Genomic DNA, 19044 nt, shown 5'->3' with positions numbered 1-19044 from the left:
GGGTTGATACAACTGAATGATTTCTGATTCCCATGTCTATCTTCAGTCCTTCATACAAATCCTTGCCATTTGTGCATTTTGATGACATGAGTAAAACTTTAACATTTGTATTTCAGCATCTTACTAATTTTTGTTGGTGATTTATTTAGTGTTCCCTGTGTTAACTTTCCTTTTCTCTACATCTTTTTTTTCTTCCCTCCACCCTGTAGACCAGGAGTGTGTCTTGTAGTGTCCGGTCCAGGTTTTTTGCACGCACTTGGTGGGATGGCAAATGCAACCATGAACTGCTGGTAATTTAACTACTTCCCTTTAAAATTCTAATAATTGTTTGCTGTTATTTGCTGCAGATGTTGAGTTCCACTGTATTTAGTATAGGACTTTTGTTTTTTCTTTCTTGTGGGTAACGAGAAGGGAATTCTTCATTTATCTTTATTTTTTGTATTCTCATGCATAAAAGTCTCCTTTTTGTCCTACCCCATTATGCATGTATTGGAAAATCTATCAGCATACCTGATTGTATGGATACATTTGAAAATGAAGTCGATATTCAGCCTGTAATGCTTTATTGATCGTGGAAAGTCTTAGAGGGTTTTTCTAAATTTAATTCCACATTGCCTTTGAATTACTGTATTTCCTATGTGAACAAATTGACAACTGCATTGTTAAAATCTGTATTTGCTCCCCACGCAGACATTGAGAGCAGTAATTAAGTATTGAATTAAATAATGTACTGAGTGATAGCATTTACTCCCACAAGCCTTCAGAGGGACATGGCAACTTTAGCTGGTCTGCCACTGAAAGCTGTTCAGAAAGATGTATGAGGTACTTTGGGTAGGAGCTCTGGTAATACCAAGTCACATCCCCTGGAGCATTAGGTTAGCAGTGGCTGAGGGACAAGGGAAGCTCAATAATGGAAATGCTAAAAAATCAAGTCTCTGACACTTTGAAAAAAGACCCCTAGTGTTCAAATTGTTTTTTAAAAAATGAGTTATTGAATAAAGTTTTGCTGTCCCTATGTGACCTCAGGTTAAAAAAAATCACATGAAAACCTTGCTTTTGAACAGTCATGGGTTTGGTCATATTCGTGGCACTTGCTTATGGATTTGCAGGAGGCATTTGTATTTTCTCACAAACTTAATTTTGTTTGAGATGAGGTCTGTTTACCTGACTTGATCTTGCATAAACCTGTACTCCTGGCAAAAGCTGAAGGGAGTGACTTACTTACTTTGGCAGAAAATTTGACAATATAGTAAGAGGATTGGTTTTTACTGACCAAACCACAATGTTTGCCCAATGATTTTTTCCATTGGTCACACCTGTCTTGCCTTTTGCCTGCCATGTGCCAAAAGGAGAGAAGTAAGCATTCGCAAACCCTAAATTTAGCCTAGTGAAATTAATTTTCCTTGGCTCCTTTGTTAGTAGGCCCTCCACTGAGTGTTTGAGAATCCCAGACATGGTTTCACATTTACTTTTGACTGGCATTACCATTGTAAGAAAGGGTGCTATGCTTTGGAGAGGAAGACTAGGGATTTTTCTGTTAACTAATCTGCTTTCTAGCCTGTTTCACTAGACAGCAACATGAGTACTTGGGCAGGTACTACAGAGAAGGAGTGTTGCAAGGGAAGAGCAGGACTAGCCCAAGGAAAAGAAAGGAAAATACGATACACATTGAGGGGTTTGGTTACGCTGATCTAATACAGTCTGCCACGAAATGGAACATAGGCCCGTATCATCTCCTCACCTTTCTCCTGGGCATGTACTTCTGCTGCTTCCTCTCTTGACAGCTCTGGCACTTGTCTGCCTTAACAATCACATTCAGTTCATTATTTCCTTATTTTTGCTGGGTTGGCTTTTTGCCAGAATAAAGTCATGTTAGATAAGTGATCTAAATCAGCTTACTCTGCAGTCAGGCAAGCATCAAGTACCCGGGCAAGGGAGGGAGTAGGTTATGCAGCTGGGAGCAGAAGTTAGAGAGGTCTTCCCCTTTCTGTGGCAACAAGGTGTTAAGTCTCCTGCTCTATACCATCCCCTGTGAGGAAGTGGCATGAGGAGACCAATTTGTAGGGCAAGGTTAGCCCTCATCAGTATCTCCCAGGTGTCATGCGATTCCATGGCTTTATACCCGGAATTGTTAATGTGCTACAATGGCTGAGCTTTGTCTCATTTCTTGCAAAAGTAAGGTAATAGTTGAACTGACCCTTGCTGGTTCTGACTTTAAATAACTCTGACTAAGCGAGACTCATTAAACCTCAGTCCGAGTTGTCCTCCTTGAGCCTGGAGACCCATTCCTCTCATTGTGCTCTGTTTCAGTCTCTTCCAGCTGAAAGAAACCTCTCTGGTATCAACTGGAAGAAAGTCAAGCAGTCTGATAGCACAATTTGCTGCCAATTGTGATTTTAGATTTTATTGCCTGAGCACAGGTTGGCTGAGTAGAAGAGCCCTTGGTTTACCCTGGAAGCTTGTCACAATGAGCTCTTGGACATGTAAATCTAGCCAACTAGGTAGCTAATGAGGCCTTGGTAAACTGCATTTCCGAGGGTAAAACCTTTTGATATTTCATGTTAAAAATTACCTACCGTGCTGCCGCCTTCTCTTCTGCCTCATTCTGAGCAAAAGTTTTTGTATCTCAGTTTGGCTATGAGAATAGACTCCAAAGAAGAGTTTGAGATAGTTGGTAAGATTCAGTATACAGTAGCATGGCGAAATACCATACTCTTTACCTGAAGTTGATGTTGAAATTTTCTTCAGTTTACTGAAGTTCTTCTCCTGCAAGTCCATAAGGGTTGCTATTCTTATTAGTTTCACTGTTGTTTTTTACTTAATTTATAAGCACTGCTCTTTAAAATGTCCACGGTGTTGTGACAGTAGTACGATGATTTCATTAGTGGTAAAATTTCTTCCTGGTTAAAATTATGTGAACTTTAAAAGTAGAACCAAATCTTTTCAAGATATAGCTGTTGGAGTTGGCTTTCTTAACAGTAGAGCATTTTCTTAATTATATTTCTGTATTGGAAAGTAGTAGTTACTTTGTTTATTAAAACATTTAAATAAATTTGAAAAAGATAATTGAAAGGAACTCAGGGTTTGTCATTGTGAAACAAACTGTTTACATATGGATAATCATTTTGCTGAGGGGAGAGAATCGGCAGAAAAAAATGTCTAGAGCATACACAAAATATGTTTTTCCATAAGGATTTTTCACAGAGGTAAGATACAGTCTGAAGTTCTTACCTCACTGTGTCAGGGGATTAGAACTGAGATTTTTGATTTGTGGCAGAGAAATGGCCTGGTTATGAAGCTGGGATCGAGATACACATATCCCCAAATCTTATGGGTGATTGAATTTAGGATTATGCATTGAGCACACTGTAAATGTTTCAGCTTAATACATTGTATAGATAAATGCAGTCAAAGGAAAGGCTGTATCTGAAGATAAATTGTTTTGGAGAAAAAGCCTAGAAAGGTATTGACCCAATATTTCAATTTAGTGTGGATGAATGAGCAGATTAAGAAGACAGCTTTCTTTTATTGGCTCAGCATTTAGCATTTCAAGGAGTTTGACCTACAAACTGAATAAAAGACCAGCTTTCATTCACTGTGGGAAAACAATTTATTTTATTTTGTGGAAATGATAATAAAAACGTGCTCCTGTGGAGTGTATAACCCATATTCTACACTAATGCTGCCTTTCTCACATATCCACGAACTAATTTAATAACAGGACTGCTTGTAGGCGTGTTAATTTTTTGTTCATCTCCTTGGTCTTTGGGGTTTTCTACTAAAAACTGAATGCAGGGAGAAGTGCTGTTGGATAGTCAACTAACTTCTGCTGTGTTCTGAATTGTATACAAAGAAAATCTAATCTTTCTGAAGATATTGTTTCCTATTGCGTTTCTTTAGTTCTAGTGTTTGTGCATGTTATAATGCCTGTTATAAACAAACATATTGATGCTTTTTAGATCAATCAATACTTTATAACTTTTTAGATTAGTTGTTGCCATTCCTGTCAAACCACCTTTGTCACCCATGTTATCAAACTTAAATGAAAATTGCTAGCAATATGACTTGCTTTTAGAATTTTTATGCTAGATACAGATCACTTAATAAGGCCAGACTGACCTAAAATTAGTGACACACAAGCTGCTACTAAGTCTAAGTGCTGACATGCTGATACTTAGAATCCACTTCTGTATTGTGCTGGTCACTTTGTATTCCTGTTGAGATCTGTGGATGCTGAAGGTGCACAAGATCCCAAGACCAGTAGGATTTGACCATAAGGAAAGTTTATAGATGTGATTGCAGTTATAAAAAAATATGTGTATGCTTAAGGTTGTTTTTTGTTTGTTGTTTTTTTTTTTTTTTTAAACATACTTTTCTAGGCCTTTAATTGTTATTGGAGGCTCTTCTGACAGAAATCAGGAAACCATGGGAGCTTTCCAAGAATTCCCACAGGTACACAGACATACAACTTTCTGCAGAAAGGTTTCAGTTAAATAATTGATGTTGTTTCTTCATTAGTGTAGGAATAACAATCCCAAATACTAACATTTCCTAACAGATCTTATAATGCTGTTGATTTGCTCCATCTACTGGTTTAAAATTCACATTGTGTCAATACAGCAGATTACCTGGAATGTCTTGTCCATACTCATGTTAGAATTCATGCTCTGTTTTAGGTTCTCAGCTGGTATAAATTGCCTTTGTCTGTCTGTTCTTTCTGAGATGGAAGAAAGCAAAATAAACTTTCCAAGAAAAGAAGTACCACTTTCTGGGGGGGGAGGGGGAAATACTTAAGCAATCAGGGGGATGGGTATGTCTTTGACAGTTTCCACCAGCTGAGGAACTGCATTTCTCTATGTGGGAGTTTTCAGCTTTTTGCTTTCCATTTGGGATTTCTTCCATTTTATTCATGTTGAAATGAGATGGTAATGAGCAATTCACTTTGATAAATCAATGTAATGGTTATATGCATTTTTTCAGGTTGAAGCTGGTAGGCTCTACAACAAACTCTCTGTCCGCCCAAGCAGCCTAGAAGTTATTCCTGCTATTATTGAAAAGGTATGAAAAAATACTAAATTAGCAACAGGACATCAGGTAACTGTCTCCTCCTTTATAAGTTTTGAGGGTTTATTTTTTGTATAGTTGGTACTGTAAATAGTTTGATCCTGCAGATGTTAGATGATGGTTGTGTCTAAATTAACAACCAGGGAGGTTTTTCCTACGAACAATGCTATGAACAGGTTAGAAATAGATTCTGGTCCAACCTGATTCTTACTGATCCCTGCAGCATTTTTTGTTAGCTTCAGTCAGAGCTGGAAAAATTTTATGAAATAAATGCTTTTAGGGAGAGGTGCAATAACTAGATATATAATACTACAAACTTCAGCTCTTTTAGCACTCATTGTGTGAAGGAGATTTGGACGGGGGGCAGTGGAGACAGTTGTGTTTGGGTTTTGGAGTTTGGTTGTGGGTTTGGTGTTTTTTTTTGAGAGAGTAAGAGAAAACACATCCTTATCTCAATGTTTCAGAAAGGATTACAAAAGTCTCTTGCTACTGCTGTAGCAATGCTTCAGCCATGTCAGCCTAAATTCTGCATAGAATGGTACTGTTTCCAGAAGTGCAAATTCAGCAGAGCATCCACCTGTAATAGAAGAACTGGAATCAAAAGGAATAGAAAATGGAAGCATTGGTTGTCTTGCTTTTTCTCTTTGTGCTACTTTAAATAGAATTCAGCATGAAAGTTTAATTTAGTATTTCCAAACACAACAGCTAATAATGCAGTTCTCATTGTAAATTAAACAAAGACTTTACAGTCTTAATACTGTGCATCTACTAAAAGGCTTCAGCTGGCATATAAGGCAATATGTAAATAGCTCTCAAAACTTGAATTTATTGGTATAAATCAATCCATGGGAGCTTTCCCTGTGGTGGTTCAGCAATATGAAACAGCATGTTCCTTCTCTGCCTACAGAAGGGTTTCAGCTGGGATAGTTAATTGTCTTCCTAGCTGGTACGGTGCTATGTTTTTGAGTTAGGTATGAGAAGAATGTTGATAACACACTGATGTTTTCAGTTGTTGCTAAGTAGTGTTTAGTCTGAAGTCAAGGATTTTTCAGCTTCTCATGCCCAGCCAGCAAGAAAGCTGGAGGGGCACAAGAAGTTGGCACAGGACACAGCCAGGGCAGCTGACCCAAACTGGCCAAAGGGGTATTCCATACCATGTGACATCATGTCCAGTATATAAACTGGGGGAGTGGAGGCGAGAGGGATCGCTGCTCGGGCATCGGTCAGCGAGTGGTGAGCAATTGCATTGTGCATCACTTGTATCTTCTAATCCTTCTATTATTACTATTGTCATTTTATTAGTGTTATTATTGTTATTAGTTTCTTCTTTCTGTTCTATTAACCTGTTCTTATCTCAACCCATGAGTTTTACTTCTTTTCCTGATTTTCTCCCCCATCCCACTAGTTGGGGGGGAAGCGAGTGAGCGGCTGCATGGTGCTTAGTTACTGACTGAGGTTAAACCACCACATTTACACACAAAGATTTTAAAAATCCTTTCAAACCATGGTTAAAACTGTGATTATCTGTTTTCTAGGTTGTAAGAACCAGCATGTATGGTCGTCCAGGTTCCTGCTATATTGACATACCTGGGGATTTTGTGAATCTTCTGGTGAATAAGAGCTCTGTCAAGTGCGTAAAGATTATATTCATTATTTTTCAAGTCCCTGAATAAAAGAAATTTTAGTTTTAAGTTACTCTTGTATTTTCTTTTCTTAAAACAAGAAAATCCAGCCTCTAAATTTAACATTCCATTGTAACGTGATATAGATTATAGTTTGCAATGCAGTGTGCAAAAAGGAATGAATTAACATGATGGTAATACAATGATGTCACTTTGTAAATCTCTGGAACAACACTACCTATGAGACTGAAGAAACATGCAAAAATAACTTCAAAGCCTGTTTTAAAAAAAAAATATAGCCTGTTCTGATAAATGCTGTAACATGGTGTGTAGCAACTGTGGGTTTTATGCCAAACAATAGGTTCTGTCTTTCAACATTTCTTGTTTTGAATTTTTTAAAGAGCCTCTTATGTTTTGCTTGACTTCTAGATATGTGGAATGCTGCCTGCCACCTCCCATCAGCATGGCCGAATGCTCTGCTGTATCCAAAGCAGCGTCTATCATTGGTCTTTCCAAGCAGCCTCTACTAATCATTGGCAAAGGTAGCATGCTTTAATGTAGCTTTGAACTGTACTAGTTTGGGACAAGAACAATGACTAAAGTGATTTCTTTTCCCTATAAGTGCTAGCCATGTCCTTTTCACTCTCTATTAAAACAAACAAACAAAAAAACAAAAAAAAAAACCACAAACAAACTTTTTTGAAATTTGATGTTAAAATCTGCTCTGTTTTTAGAATATTGTTATTCTCTTGCGTAGCTTATCTTTTTCATCTAGTTTAAGAGAAAAGTCAATTGATAAATACAAGTTTAAGTAGAAAAAAATTGGATAACCATTATCTTAAGCCTAGAGCCAGTACCAAGGGATCGCTTCCAAAATTCCAAACAAATTGTGTTAGAATACAGAAGTGATATTCTCTGTCTGATGCTCTGGCGTATATAGCGAGAATCAGAATAACCAAAGGTCATTTTTCGATTTGGACTGACTGAAAGTGCCAGCCTGCCTATGTGGAGACATGAAGCAACACAGCAGGTGTTGCTGTTAATGCTGTTTTACAGACTTTCCATTGTACTCTGCCAGTGTTTTTCACTCCTGAAATAGAGGTGTCCCTAAAGATAGAGGATAATTATTCACTGTGCTGGTTCATGTATTTTGTCCTTCCTTGTGGAATGTTAGTCATTGCAGTGGCGTTTCTGTTGAAGATACGGATCTGCTAGTAACAGAATTGATATAAGCAACTTGTGTCACGCAGGCTGTTTTCCTGCAGATGTGGGAACGATCTGTATCTTGGAGAGAGGTTCTATGTTTAATCAGGGAGTGAAATGATTGAGATGAGAAGGATCTTATCATTGATTAGGTAATGAAATAATAGACAAGGTAGATTGGGAGAGGTTGGGGTTTTTTTCCTCTCTCTGGCTTGATACACATGAACAAAAGGGTGTACTTTGAAAGGGAAAGGTAGAAAACTCAAAAATACATAGATATATGTTTTGTTGATGTTAACAATTGAGAATCTACTTAACATGTATCTGGACTTTCTGCTATATATTTTTCTTAGCAGAAATTTTGGAAGAAATACAAAAGTTAATTCTTCAGGGTTTAAGACTCTTGGACTTAAATCATTGCACAAGGACCAATTAGTTATTCTAGATTACCTGGGCAACCTTCTTTCAGCAGCCATGTACTAAAGGTAGCATCACAGTAAACGTATGCACAAACACATATCTTTGCAAGGTCTTCTTTGGGCTTCTCTTTTTTCATTAAAGGCTTATAGTGGACCTGTTTGGACAGATTGTTATGGAGCATGTGGTACAATGGTATGCAGGGGGCAAGCAAAAAATGGCATGACACAGCACAAAGGTCATCTCCTGTTGCTACTGCAGAAGTCTCTGCCCCGTAATACCAAACTTCATCCACTCAAAATTGTTGTTTTAGATAAACAAAATCTGTTCTTCCCTGCCCCGCTTTACAGAAATAGCTAAGTAGTTCAACTTAAGTCTTAAAAAAAAAAGCTTTTCTCAAAAATATGGGAAATTTGAACCCAAATACCTGTAGTTTGCCATGTTATGTTTTGAGTTCTCCAGAATGAAAAATAAGTTAGCTTTCATAATGGGAAATAGTATTCTTTCTGCCACGAATGTAATCAGTTTAATTGAAGTTGAAGTGAATACAGTAGGATTCTGAGGTATTGAGCAGTCTTTTTCATTTCATTCAGGTGCTGCTTATTCACATGCTGAAAACAACATCAGAAAGTTGGTGGACCTTTGTGGACTGCCTTTTTTGCCTACACCAATGGCAAAAGGAGTAGTTCCTGATAACCATCCAAATTGTGTAGCTGCAGCAAGATCAACGTAAATATAAAACAAGGCTTCTAATCCTAACATCTGAGAAACATCTAGGAATTGTCGTGGTCTACACATGCCAGGGAAGGCAAAATTCGTACAACAAAAACTTTTCAACCACATTTTGCACTGCATTTTAGAGCACTGAAGATCTTGCTTGGAAAGAGACAACAGATTTAGGTGGATCACTTGTAACAATGCCTAGAATGCTGGCCAGGAAGATACTTTATCTGAGAGCTAATACTCTGTAACTATGAAACCTATGGCAAGTAGATGTATCAATGTTGTTAGTATGTATTTCATAATATAAAATGAAACAGGCAAACAGTTTATGTTAAACATTTAACTTGGTGCACTAGACAAACTACTAGCTTTTTATTTTAACACCATAAACAGAAGCTTAAGATGCACACATGGCAGTTGAAGTTTTGCTATCTGCTGTCTCTGCATGGTGTTTGCAATACACCGTCACTAAATCACACTTCATCTAAAAAGAAAAATAATGTATTTAAAACTACACTGAAGGACTATGTTTAAAGTAATTTATAAGAGGTTTTTTTGCCTTTTGGCAAAATTAATGTGAATGGACTATAAGAGCCCTACTAGGTATGAATATGCACAGAGTCAGCTTGCAGGTGGAGCATTTATATACTTTGAGATTAAAATATTGTCCGTTGTTGAACTTCTTAGCTTTATCACTGTGAAGCATGCTGTTAAGAAAAATGGAGAATAAAATATTATACCAAATGTTGTCTACCCAGCTGAAAGGTAAATTAACAGGAGTCTAAACTGAGAGGTCCACAACAATCTTAATTTTGGCACTCACTGTTGCCAGTGTCACAATAGCGAGTCTTTTGCTTTAACCTCAGCATCATTATAGCATCTTGTTAGTCTCCTAGTGTAATGATTCCTTTCCCAAACACAGTGTATCAGGAAAAGAGTAATTTTCTTCTTGAGTTCCTAAACTCAAGAATGACTTGATGATTGGCTGTGTAAAAGGACACAGGGTTTTGGGGCTAAGCAAGCAGCTTAGAGGAAGGAAGGAATATATGTATATTCTGGGGTTTGCTGTGGTGATTAAGATTACTTCTAATTTTGAAAACACTATTGAAGTTAATAATAATTTCTCTTTATCTGATTCTCTTATTTCTTTTTATTAGGGCATTACAGCATGCTGATGTAATCATCTTGCTTGGTGCAAGGTTGAATTGGATTTTGCATTTTGGTCTTCCACCAAGATTTCGACAAGATGTAAAGGTTATTCAGGTAAGCATGAAAATGATTGTCACTTGAGGGAAGTCCTCTGTGTTCTAGCATTGCCTAGAGCAGTTATTGTAAATTATTTTGGTAGTGTACTTCATGTGGCAAATACTGCCCTATGGACAGTGCAGTACAGTGCATACAGTTACAGTAGTTCTCCAGAAATACTTCTGACTTCTTTAATTATTTTTTTTTACTTCCTTATTTTTTCTAAAAATGGTTACAGCATTGTTCCAGCTATCAAGGACTTGGTGCTATAATGAGGAGGGCAGACACTTCTATGTAGCTGACTAATACAGGATTAGACTCATGATACTTGTGTGATCTTTGGAGCACTGGAATTTCTGTGATTGAAAGCAAATTGTCTTGAAATTGTAAAACCTTTCATACTGTTTGACAGCTCTCTCAGCTGGATTTTTTGAAATAGTATTGCTTTTAGATCCAGAGTCAGTCAAAGAAAAGAAAGGCTATTTAACTAATTAATGTATTTGGCAATCTACCAGCTCTTAGAAAGATAAGTCGTTAAATTGTTTATGTCCTTAAAAAAAAAAATCTCCTCCCTTAGAGTCTGTGATCAAAGAGTAGTAGTTGATTCGGTGTGCTGACTGGCCTGCCTTCACTGATCTGGAACATAATCTTGGCTTCCAAACTTTGCATCTTTTCTAGAGGAATAGCATACATTTTTAAGGTAGAATTCCTTTTGACTTATGAAATAATACATCTTTTATGTTTCCTTTTTCTAAAGAATGTAAAGAAAAATATTTTTTCATCTCACGTAAAGTAATTTTTTTCACTGTCAGGGATTAGTATTAAAATACTAATTCAGTTCATAGTCTGTGTGACCTGGTCATAAGTCAGTGTTCCATGTAACCTTAGAGGTGTCATACATCACTGCTAAAGAAAGTGGAGAAGTTTCTTCAGTGGTTGCAATTTACTTTTCACTTTGTTCATACTAGCCAAATTCTGACTGCCAAGTGGCATACACAAACTTTTCTCAGTAAGAAAATTACTGCTTTGTATAGACCTTAAGGGTATACCTAAGCCTAGATTTTTAGTTCTTGTATAATGATCACTAAAATCACCACCTTATTCTCCTTAATGTTCTAATAAAGCTCTATACTGTCTGCAAGAGCTTGAAAGAAGCAAGCAGTCAATTTAAGGATATATATGAACTTTTATTAAAATGGGTATGTACCAGAGAATTTTACTTTGAATAAAGGATTTCTTGATGTCATTTCAATGAAAGGCAGAGGAAGTTATCTGTACAGCCAAAATAAGGTATGAAGACATTGTTAGACAATGTTCCTCACTTGAACTGAAAAAAAATTCTCTTTAATATCCTTGAGTTAACGGTGGTCTTTCTTTTTGAAATATAGATTGATATTTGTGCAGAAGAGCTGGGGAATAATGTGAAGCCAGCTGCAATTTTATTAGGTGACATAAACGCTGTGACTAAGCAGGTAATGTAATGTCAGGTGTCCTCCTGTTTTGACCTTGGTTTCCTCTGATATATATGAAGTAAGTTACCAGTTAAAAAAAGAGAAAAAAAAAAAAGCCCACAAACTGTTCATGGAAAACCATTTTTCAGGCAACATACACTGTGCATCCAGTCTATTCCCAAATTAAATGTTAAAGATTCTGATTAGTGTTACTGTGGTTGTGCTGGGATCTTTCTTGATAACATTTTTCTTGATGCTTGTGATGGTTTTTGGATATGTTGAAAGAAATGTCTGCAACATTTCAATGTTGTTCCAGCTCTTAGAAGAATTCAGCGAAAGACCATTGAAATATCCTTCTAATACAGAGTGGTGGAAGAGGCTGAGAGAGAAAATAATGACCAATGAAGAAAGATCAAAGGTAGTATTATATTAAAGAAAAGAGGAGGTTTCTCACCTTAACAGGTATTGATGCATAGTCAGTTTTGTCACTGGTCTATATCCAAGCTCCTCAATTACTTCTGAGAGTCATGTCACCCAGACTTTGAAAATTTATACCATTCTGGTACAGGCTTACTCCTGTCAGGCTTATGAACTGGTAAGTTAAGTCTTAATACATAACTGTAAGTTAAGTATTCTAGGTTTTGTATAAATTTAAACTGAGTGGAAGTCATTGAACTTTGGGATTGGGTTCTTAAAGCCAGTGGTAGAAGACCACAGCCAGAGCTGCTGTGTTATGGGCAATGACTTCTAAGCAATGGACAGGTACTCCAGGTACCTCCAAATACTCCAAGGGGAAGCTAGCTTACGTGAATATGCATTCTTAGTTTTCTTCTGTAATTGTGCTGTTTAGCTCTTTAACAATGCTGGTGAAAGTGTAATCTGTGTTAAAAGCAAGTAGCTATTAAGGCCAAAAGACCACAGATGCTTGGCATATGCTTACTTTATGCAACTCATATTCTGCATGTTTCAAGATTGGGATCTAAAATAAATTCATTCTAGCAGATCACTCTTTTGAACTACCTCCCAGCACACAGATGATGGCTCACTTAGGGTTATCAATAGTCAAACCTATGTGCAGAAAAATTTCATGTGTGTCGTGGTTTAACCCCAGCCAGCAACTAAGGACCACACAGCCGCTCACTCACTCCCCCCCCCCCCCCCCCCCCAGTGGGATGGGGGAGAAAATTGGGAAAAGAAGTAAAACTCATGGGTTGAGATAGGAATGGTTTAATAGAACAGAAAAGAAGAAACTAATAATGATATTGATAACACTAATAAAATGACAACAGCAATAATAAAAGGATTGGAATGTACAAATGATGCGCAGTGCAATTGCTCACCACCAGCCGATCGACACCCAGTTAGTCCCCGAGCTGCAATCCCCTGCCTCCACTCCCCCCAGTTCCTATACTAGATGGGACATCGCATGGTATGGAATACCGCTTTGGCCAGTTTGGGTCAGCTGCCCTGGCTGTGTCCTGTGCCAACTTCTTGTGCCCCTCCAGCTTTCTTGCTGGCTGGGCATGAGAAGCTGAAAAATCCTTGACTTTAGACTAAACACTACTTAGCAACAACTGAAAACATCAGTGTGTTATCAACATTCTTCTCATACCTAACTCAAAAACATAGCACCATACCAGCTACTAGGAAGACAATTAACTCTATCCCAGCTGAAACCAGCACAATGTGCCTCTCAGGTTAAACTGAGTTTTAATAGCTTCCTGTCAATGATAGGCCATCCAAGGGTTGCTGAGCTGAGTGAGCCTCTGACAGATACGTTGTGTCACCAGGATAGGTACAGGAGTGACCTTGATGTAGTGCATGAAAGACCAAATACTTGAGCCTTACCTAGCAGAGTACATTTTTATTTCCATCATTACTATTTACATGTCTCAGTTCTGTACCGTATTATAAATTATATCCATAGGAGTTACTAACATCTCTTCTTTTTAAGGGATTAGCATTACAGAAATCCCTGCCTATGAATTATTACACAGTCTTCCATCACATCAGAGAACTGATACCCAAGGACTGCATCTTAGTAAGTGAGGGAGCAAACACTATGGACATTGGACGAACTATGCTTCCAAATTACTATCCCCGTCAAAGGTGTGGTATTTTCTTTGTTGTGCTGACTCAACAGGCTATGTATAAATTTTTTCATTTAGCTACAAAGTATGATGGTCCAGAATTTTTGTAATCCTTTTTAAAGGTTCTAAATAAAAAAATAAAAGTTTAGTATGTTGGGAGAGGGTTAAGGGAAGTTTTCCACTCATATATTGATGTCCTGTCATAGATTTTAACAATTCTCTGCAACTTGTCTGTGTGCTCTGCAACAGAATGGTGATAGCTTCTCACTCTTTTGTGGGAAGTGAGTGAGGAGCATTGTGTTGAATTCCTTGATCTAGATCTTTATTTTTGTGCTCAGAGTCTGTGGCAAAATAAAAACAGTCATTGGGATTCTCATGTTGAAAAGAATTCATACAAATAGTTTTTCTTTGAAACACACTTAAAAATGGGGACAACTTAAGAAGAATCAACTAATTTTGAAAATTGAATTATATATTGGGCACCCTTTCACATGAACCTGCATGCCTAAAATGTAAGCATTCAAATTTGGAAGTGTTGGTATGTCACTTCAATCATTATGTGTAGTCTAGTTTTAATGTAAGTAGGAATTAAGTGCTGTTTCTTGAATGGGGGGAAAAGGTAAATTCTGTCTGGTGAGGACAAACTTCTGATCTGACTGTGAAGCTTGTGTCTTCCTGTGAAAGTAGCACTGAAGTCATAAATGAACCTAAATACTTCTTTGTGAACAAAAAACAACCAACAAACTAAAAAAAACCAATACTTCCATTAAAGTTGAGGGAAGAGTTTGCATTTTTTCCCCCTGATTTAAAACAAGGGCACAGTAATGTTAATGATTCTCTTTTCAGATTGCATTGTGCATATCTGAAAGCAAATATGAAAAGTTAACCCTAGAATAATCTAGCTCTTTATGTACTTTTGTGTCCATTATGTGCTTCTGACTGAAATGATCTAACTTAATTACAGCTTTCAATTTGATTTCAAAAGTTGAACAGAAGTCTAAAATTTGAACAACAGTATTTAACCAATGGCTTTCAGACTTCTAGTTATATTTTCAAAGAATTTATATATAGAAAGATTTCATGTAGTCTGCCTATCTCTACAGTAATTGAATGTTTTTGAAATATTGTTACTATACAAGCTAAAAGCATACAGGAATAGTTCTTTATTGTAGTACAACTAGTGTATAAGAGTTCCTAATTTTAATTAGAGTTCCAGTGTGTTTATATCACTTAAAACATTTGCAGTCTTATCAAAAGTTTGACTGAATGTAATAATCTCTATATCTGGTATCTCTTTATACCAATTGTTTATGAAACAGTATTTGAATAGTATATGGCAAATTTTTAAAAGTAAAGATAAGTTACCATGGATTAACTTAAAAGTTTGAGTAGAAATAAAGGGCTAGTAATTCTGTATTCTTCCCTTTAGGCTTGATGCAGGTACTTTTGGGACAATGGGAGTTGGACTGGGTTTTGCTATAGCAGCTGCAATGGTAGCTAAAGACCGAACACCTGAAAAGCGAGTCATCTGCATAGAAGGAGATAGTGCTTTTGGATTTTCTGGGATGGAGGTGGAGACTATTTGCAGGTAACTGTTTTTTGCTCAAGAAGACTCTCTTCACGTATTACTGGGATTAATTTAACTAGAAGACCAAGGACACCACTGTTAGATGGGGTACTCCTAAAAGCACATGAAAACAAGCCAAAAAATATACATGGTTGTTTTTATGCTGTTGTGACATGTGTTACCAGTGATAAGTAGATCATGTTTCAGGTGGAAGTGATTCTCTTTTTTTTTTTTTTTAATTTTTTTTACTTTTAAGGAAAAGTAACACTTTTAACACCTTAGAGAAGGGTGCAAGTATTTCAGAATTCTTCCAAATGCATCTTTTTTTATAGATACAACTTGCCGATCCTGATTATTGTAGTAAACAACAACGGGATTTACACTGGTTTGGATGCAGATACCTGGAAGGAGATGTCAAAGTTTGGAGATCTTGCTACATGGTGAGCACCTTCAAAGTATGTCCTGTTAATTAAGGAAGAAGTGACAAAAATAGTCATTCTCTTCACTTTTAATGCTTTGTGATCCAGATTGAAATTTTTCATAGTGAACTTAGTCCTGACCTAAGTTCGTATAAGTAACAACCAGTTACCAAAAGCAAGCAACCAACCTAATTCCACACTATTGTTTACACAGCAGTGCAGCAGAGATGACTCTCTATTAGTTGTCTCAGGTTCCTGCAGCAGTTCAGGCCACACAGTACAGAGTTCATAGTGGGCTAACCTGCAAAATCATGATAATCTCCAAAATTACCTGAGATTTGTGTTCTGAGTTTACACTGGGCTTCTGCAGCTGAGATCTCTGCACCAAGAGAGCTAGACTAAAGCTTTGCTCAGGAACATCTCCAGAAGATGAAAATGAGTATGCTACCCTATAAACATAGCTTAAGCAGTATAGGAAACATAGTTCTTCCAGACCGGAAGAATTCGTTGGCCCAGCACAATATTCATCTTACACTTTAAAATCAGTACTGAAGTAATTAAATTGGTCAGTCTGGCAATTCTTCCCTGCCATTAATCAGAGTGTTTCCATTTTGTTACAGTGTACCTCCTGTTTCTCTCCTGCCAAATTCACACTATGAGGAAATTATGTCTGCCTTTGGAGGTAAAGGATACTTTGTTAAAACTCCAGAAGAATTGCAGAATGCTCTGAAAGCAAGCCTGACTGACAAGCAAACACCTTCTCTTATAAATGTAATGATTGATCCACAGTCTGAGAGAAAGAAACAGGTATGTGTATGTTTCCCTTTCTTTTTCTGCAAGCTTCATGTGGGCAAGCCTCTGAAATCCTCCGGAAATATGACTTAAACCGCAGAGAAAGCAGAGATAGTTGCAAGGCAGAAAGATTGTCTTTAGATTTGGAAGATAGGAGTATGGGTGCTTTTACACTGTTCCATCTGCTTTCCTTGTTCTTTGGTTTGTTTGGGGGTTGGGTTTTTTTCCTCCATTAGCTATTATTAATGCATAGTGTCTTTTAATGACTGTTTCCAGAATTTATGGTTGTTCCTTTTCATTCCTGACAAAATGAGACAAAACGTTTTGAGCAGTCTTTATTTCCTGTGGATTCCATCTGGTAGTTAATACATATTTGTATCCTGTTCCTCTTAAAGTTTGTCCATTCTGATATGTTTTTTATTCTGGGGGGGGGTTTTGCTTCCAGGAGTTTCCCTGGCTGACCCGTTCTAACTTGTAGTAGAAGATGAAGATAATGGTGGTGCAAGGCAGTGTGTTAAGCAAAATTAAATTGCCTTCCAGAAGTGGAACTGGTACAACTCTATTTTACATAAGCATTGGAACAAAGTGGGATTTTAGAACTGCTATTAGAGGAATCATTACATGCTGAAATTAAGTAATTGTAGCATGAAAGAGACACACATGAATGTATACCAGGCCTTCTAGCAGATTATACAGAAACACTGATGATAAATTTATATACTTTTTCTTTTCCTCAGAGTCATACCCATCAAGATTTGTGAATTAAAATCTTCGGTGTTCTGGACAAAGGGAGTAAGCTGAGGGGTTTATTCTGACTGAAACATAGAAGTCTTTGGCAGTCTGTAGTTATACTAGCTTCATTTTTAACTGACCACTAGGAAGCTACTTGTTAGAGACTTTGTCCTGTAAGGACCAAAACAAAGCATCTTGTTGTGACAAAGTACTGATTGGCCTCATTATGCATTGAAGCCCCTTGGGTTGATACTTGCTTTGTAATTTTAAAGGTTGCTTTTTCAGCTTCTACTGCAGGTAGAAGTAGTGTATTAAAAAGTGAGACTTACTTAAGGGCAAAGTTTCTGTCTGTTGCATTTGCTTTTGTTAACTGGGACTTATGGTGCTTGTAGGAAAAAAAACCAAAACCTTAGGTTTTTGTTTGAAGCTTTGCTCTTTACAAAGGCACTGTCATCCCTATAGGCTGAAAATAGGACTGGATTTATTAGTGAGGTTTCCAGGATCAATAGATCATAAATCTTTATAATCAGAAGCATTTAAAAAAAAACAACAACAATGAAAGAAAAAAACGAAAAACAAAAAAACCTCTCACCAGAACAACAACAAAGTGTTGGGCTGGAGCTTAATGTTCAGTTTGGCTGGCATCACGAAGCAACCAACCACCAGCATTCATGCTGTGGCTGGCTAATTGTGCAACAAAGGTTCTTCATATAATGTACTTACTGTATAGAAACTTAGTGCCCAACTTGCACTGACTGTGATGCAGAGATGCTTTAAAGTGGATAATTGGCCTACCTGAGGTTATATCTACTGTGTTTTCATCTGGTGTTGCACCTGACAATCTGACTTGGAACTCAGACTTTAAAATTGAACTACTTCTTTCTCCATGCTTCTATCATGGCCTACAGCAACTACTATTCAGTATACTACTAAGCAGGTTATTTTATATTTACGTCTGTTCTTAAATGCACTGGGAGGTTCTTTGTTGTTACATATGTAAAAGGGAAAATTCTGGTTCTGATGTGGGTTTTGATGGCTTTATTGTCTATTATTCCATTGACATTAAGTGTTGGTTAACTAGTGACAGGCACTTGGATGACCCAAGAGGGAGGAGGACTGGGCTGGCAGGGGATCCTGGCCTACAGTTAGGTTTGTTGCAAAAAGCTTGGCTTATTAGTTCTTGCACTTCAGCCTGGGTCTGGCAAAGGCCATGGGTTACTGTTAGGCAGAGGAATGTCTCTGCACACTCGTGCAGAAAGCTAGTATCTGACATGAGCAAGAGTACCACAGTCTGACTAGAGGTACCACTACTTGCTGTGTGTGGGAATAGCCATGTGGTACTGGGAATGCTTGAGTCAAGAAAGGTAATATCCTTAGGAGCCCTAAGAAGTGCAAGAAGATAAAATCCGTAGAATGGATGCAACTCATGAATGAGCATAAGGCTGCTGTGATGGCAGAGTTGCTATGTTCTCGGGGCTACTCTGCAAGGGATGTGGAACAACATTGGATCTGGTCACCGATTTTGTCTCCTTCCTCTTTTTGACTCCTAAAAATTGATTTTTATATGTTGCAGTGATTAAACATAATCCATTATGATGATGTAAAATATCTGTAAGAGTTAATGCTGGGACTGACCATAGGGCAGATCATTTGCACTGGATAAGCAAATGCAGATATTCTTGTTTTATATTTGAAAATTAATAAAAAGTTATTTTCATA

General features: G+C 37.3%; 1 protein-coding gene across 3 annotated transcripts in view; it reads left to right on the top strand.

Annotated features, from left to right (window-relative positions):
- The window catches only part of HACL1 (2-hydroxyacyl-CoA lyase 1), a 26548-nt gene extending 7504 nt beyond the window's left edge, over positions 1 to 19044 (top strand). For 2 of the 3 annotated variants that reach the window (XM_075051702.1, XM_075051721.1), the window contains 14 exons: positions 210 to 290; positions 4380 to 4452; positions 4981 to 5058; positions 6600 to 6694; positions 7116 to 7228; positions 8900 to 9035; positions 10187 to 10292; positions 11663 to 11746; positions 12042 to 12143; positions 13680 to 13834; positions 15245 to 15403; positions 15715 to 15822; positions 16422 to 16608; positions 17039 to 19044. In XM_075051702.1, coding sequence (XP_074907803.1) covers positions 210 to 290; positions 4380 to 4452; positions 4981 to 5058; positions 6600 to 6694; positions 7116 to 7228; positions 8900 to 9035; positions 10187 to 10292; positions 11663 to 11746; positions 12042 to 12143; positions 13680 to 13834; positions 15245 to 15403; positions 15715 to 15822; positions 16422 to 16608; positions 17039 to 17071 — 1510 coding nt within the window. In that variant the 3' untranslated portion in view covers positions 17072 to 19044. The remainder of the gene's footprint in view (positions 1 to 209; positions 291 to 4379; positions 4453 to 4980; positions 5059 to 6599; positions 6695 to 7115; positions 7229 to 8899; positions 9036 to 10186; positions 10293 to 11662; positions 11747 to 12041; positions 12144 to 13679; positions 13835 to 15244; positions 15404 to 15714; positions 15823 to 16421; positions 16609 to 17038) is intronic. The other variant, XM_075051713.1, reaches the window with a different exon arrangement.

Source organism: Buteo buteo, chromosome 2 (genome assembly GCF_964188355.1).
Source record: "Buteo buteo chromosome 2, bButBut1.hap1.1, whole genome shotgun sequence".
Taxonomy (NCBI): Eukaryota; Metazoa; Chordata; class Aves; order Accipitriformes; family Accipitridae; genus Buteo; species Buteo buteo.
This window is presented reverse-complemented; position numbering and strand designations above follow the sequence as displayed.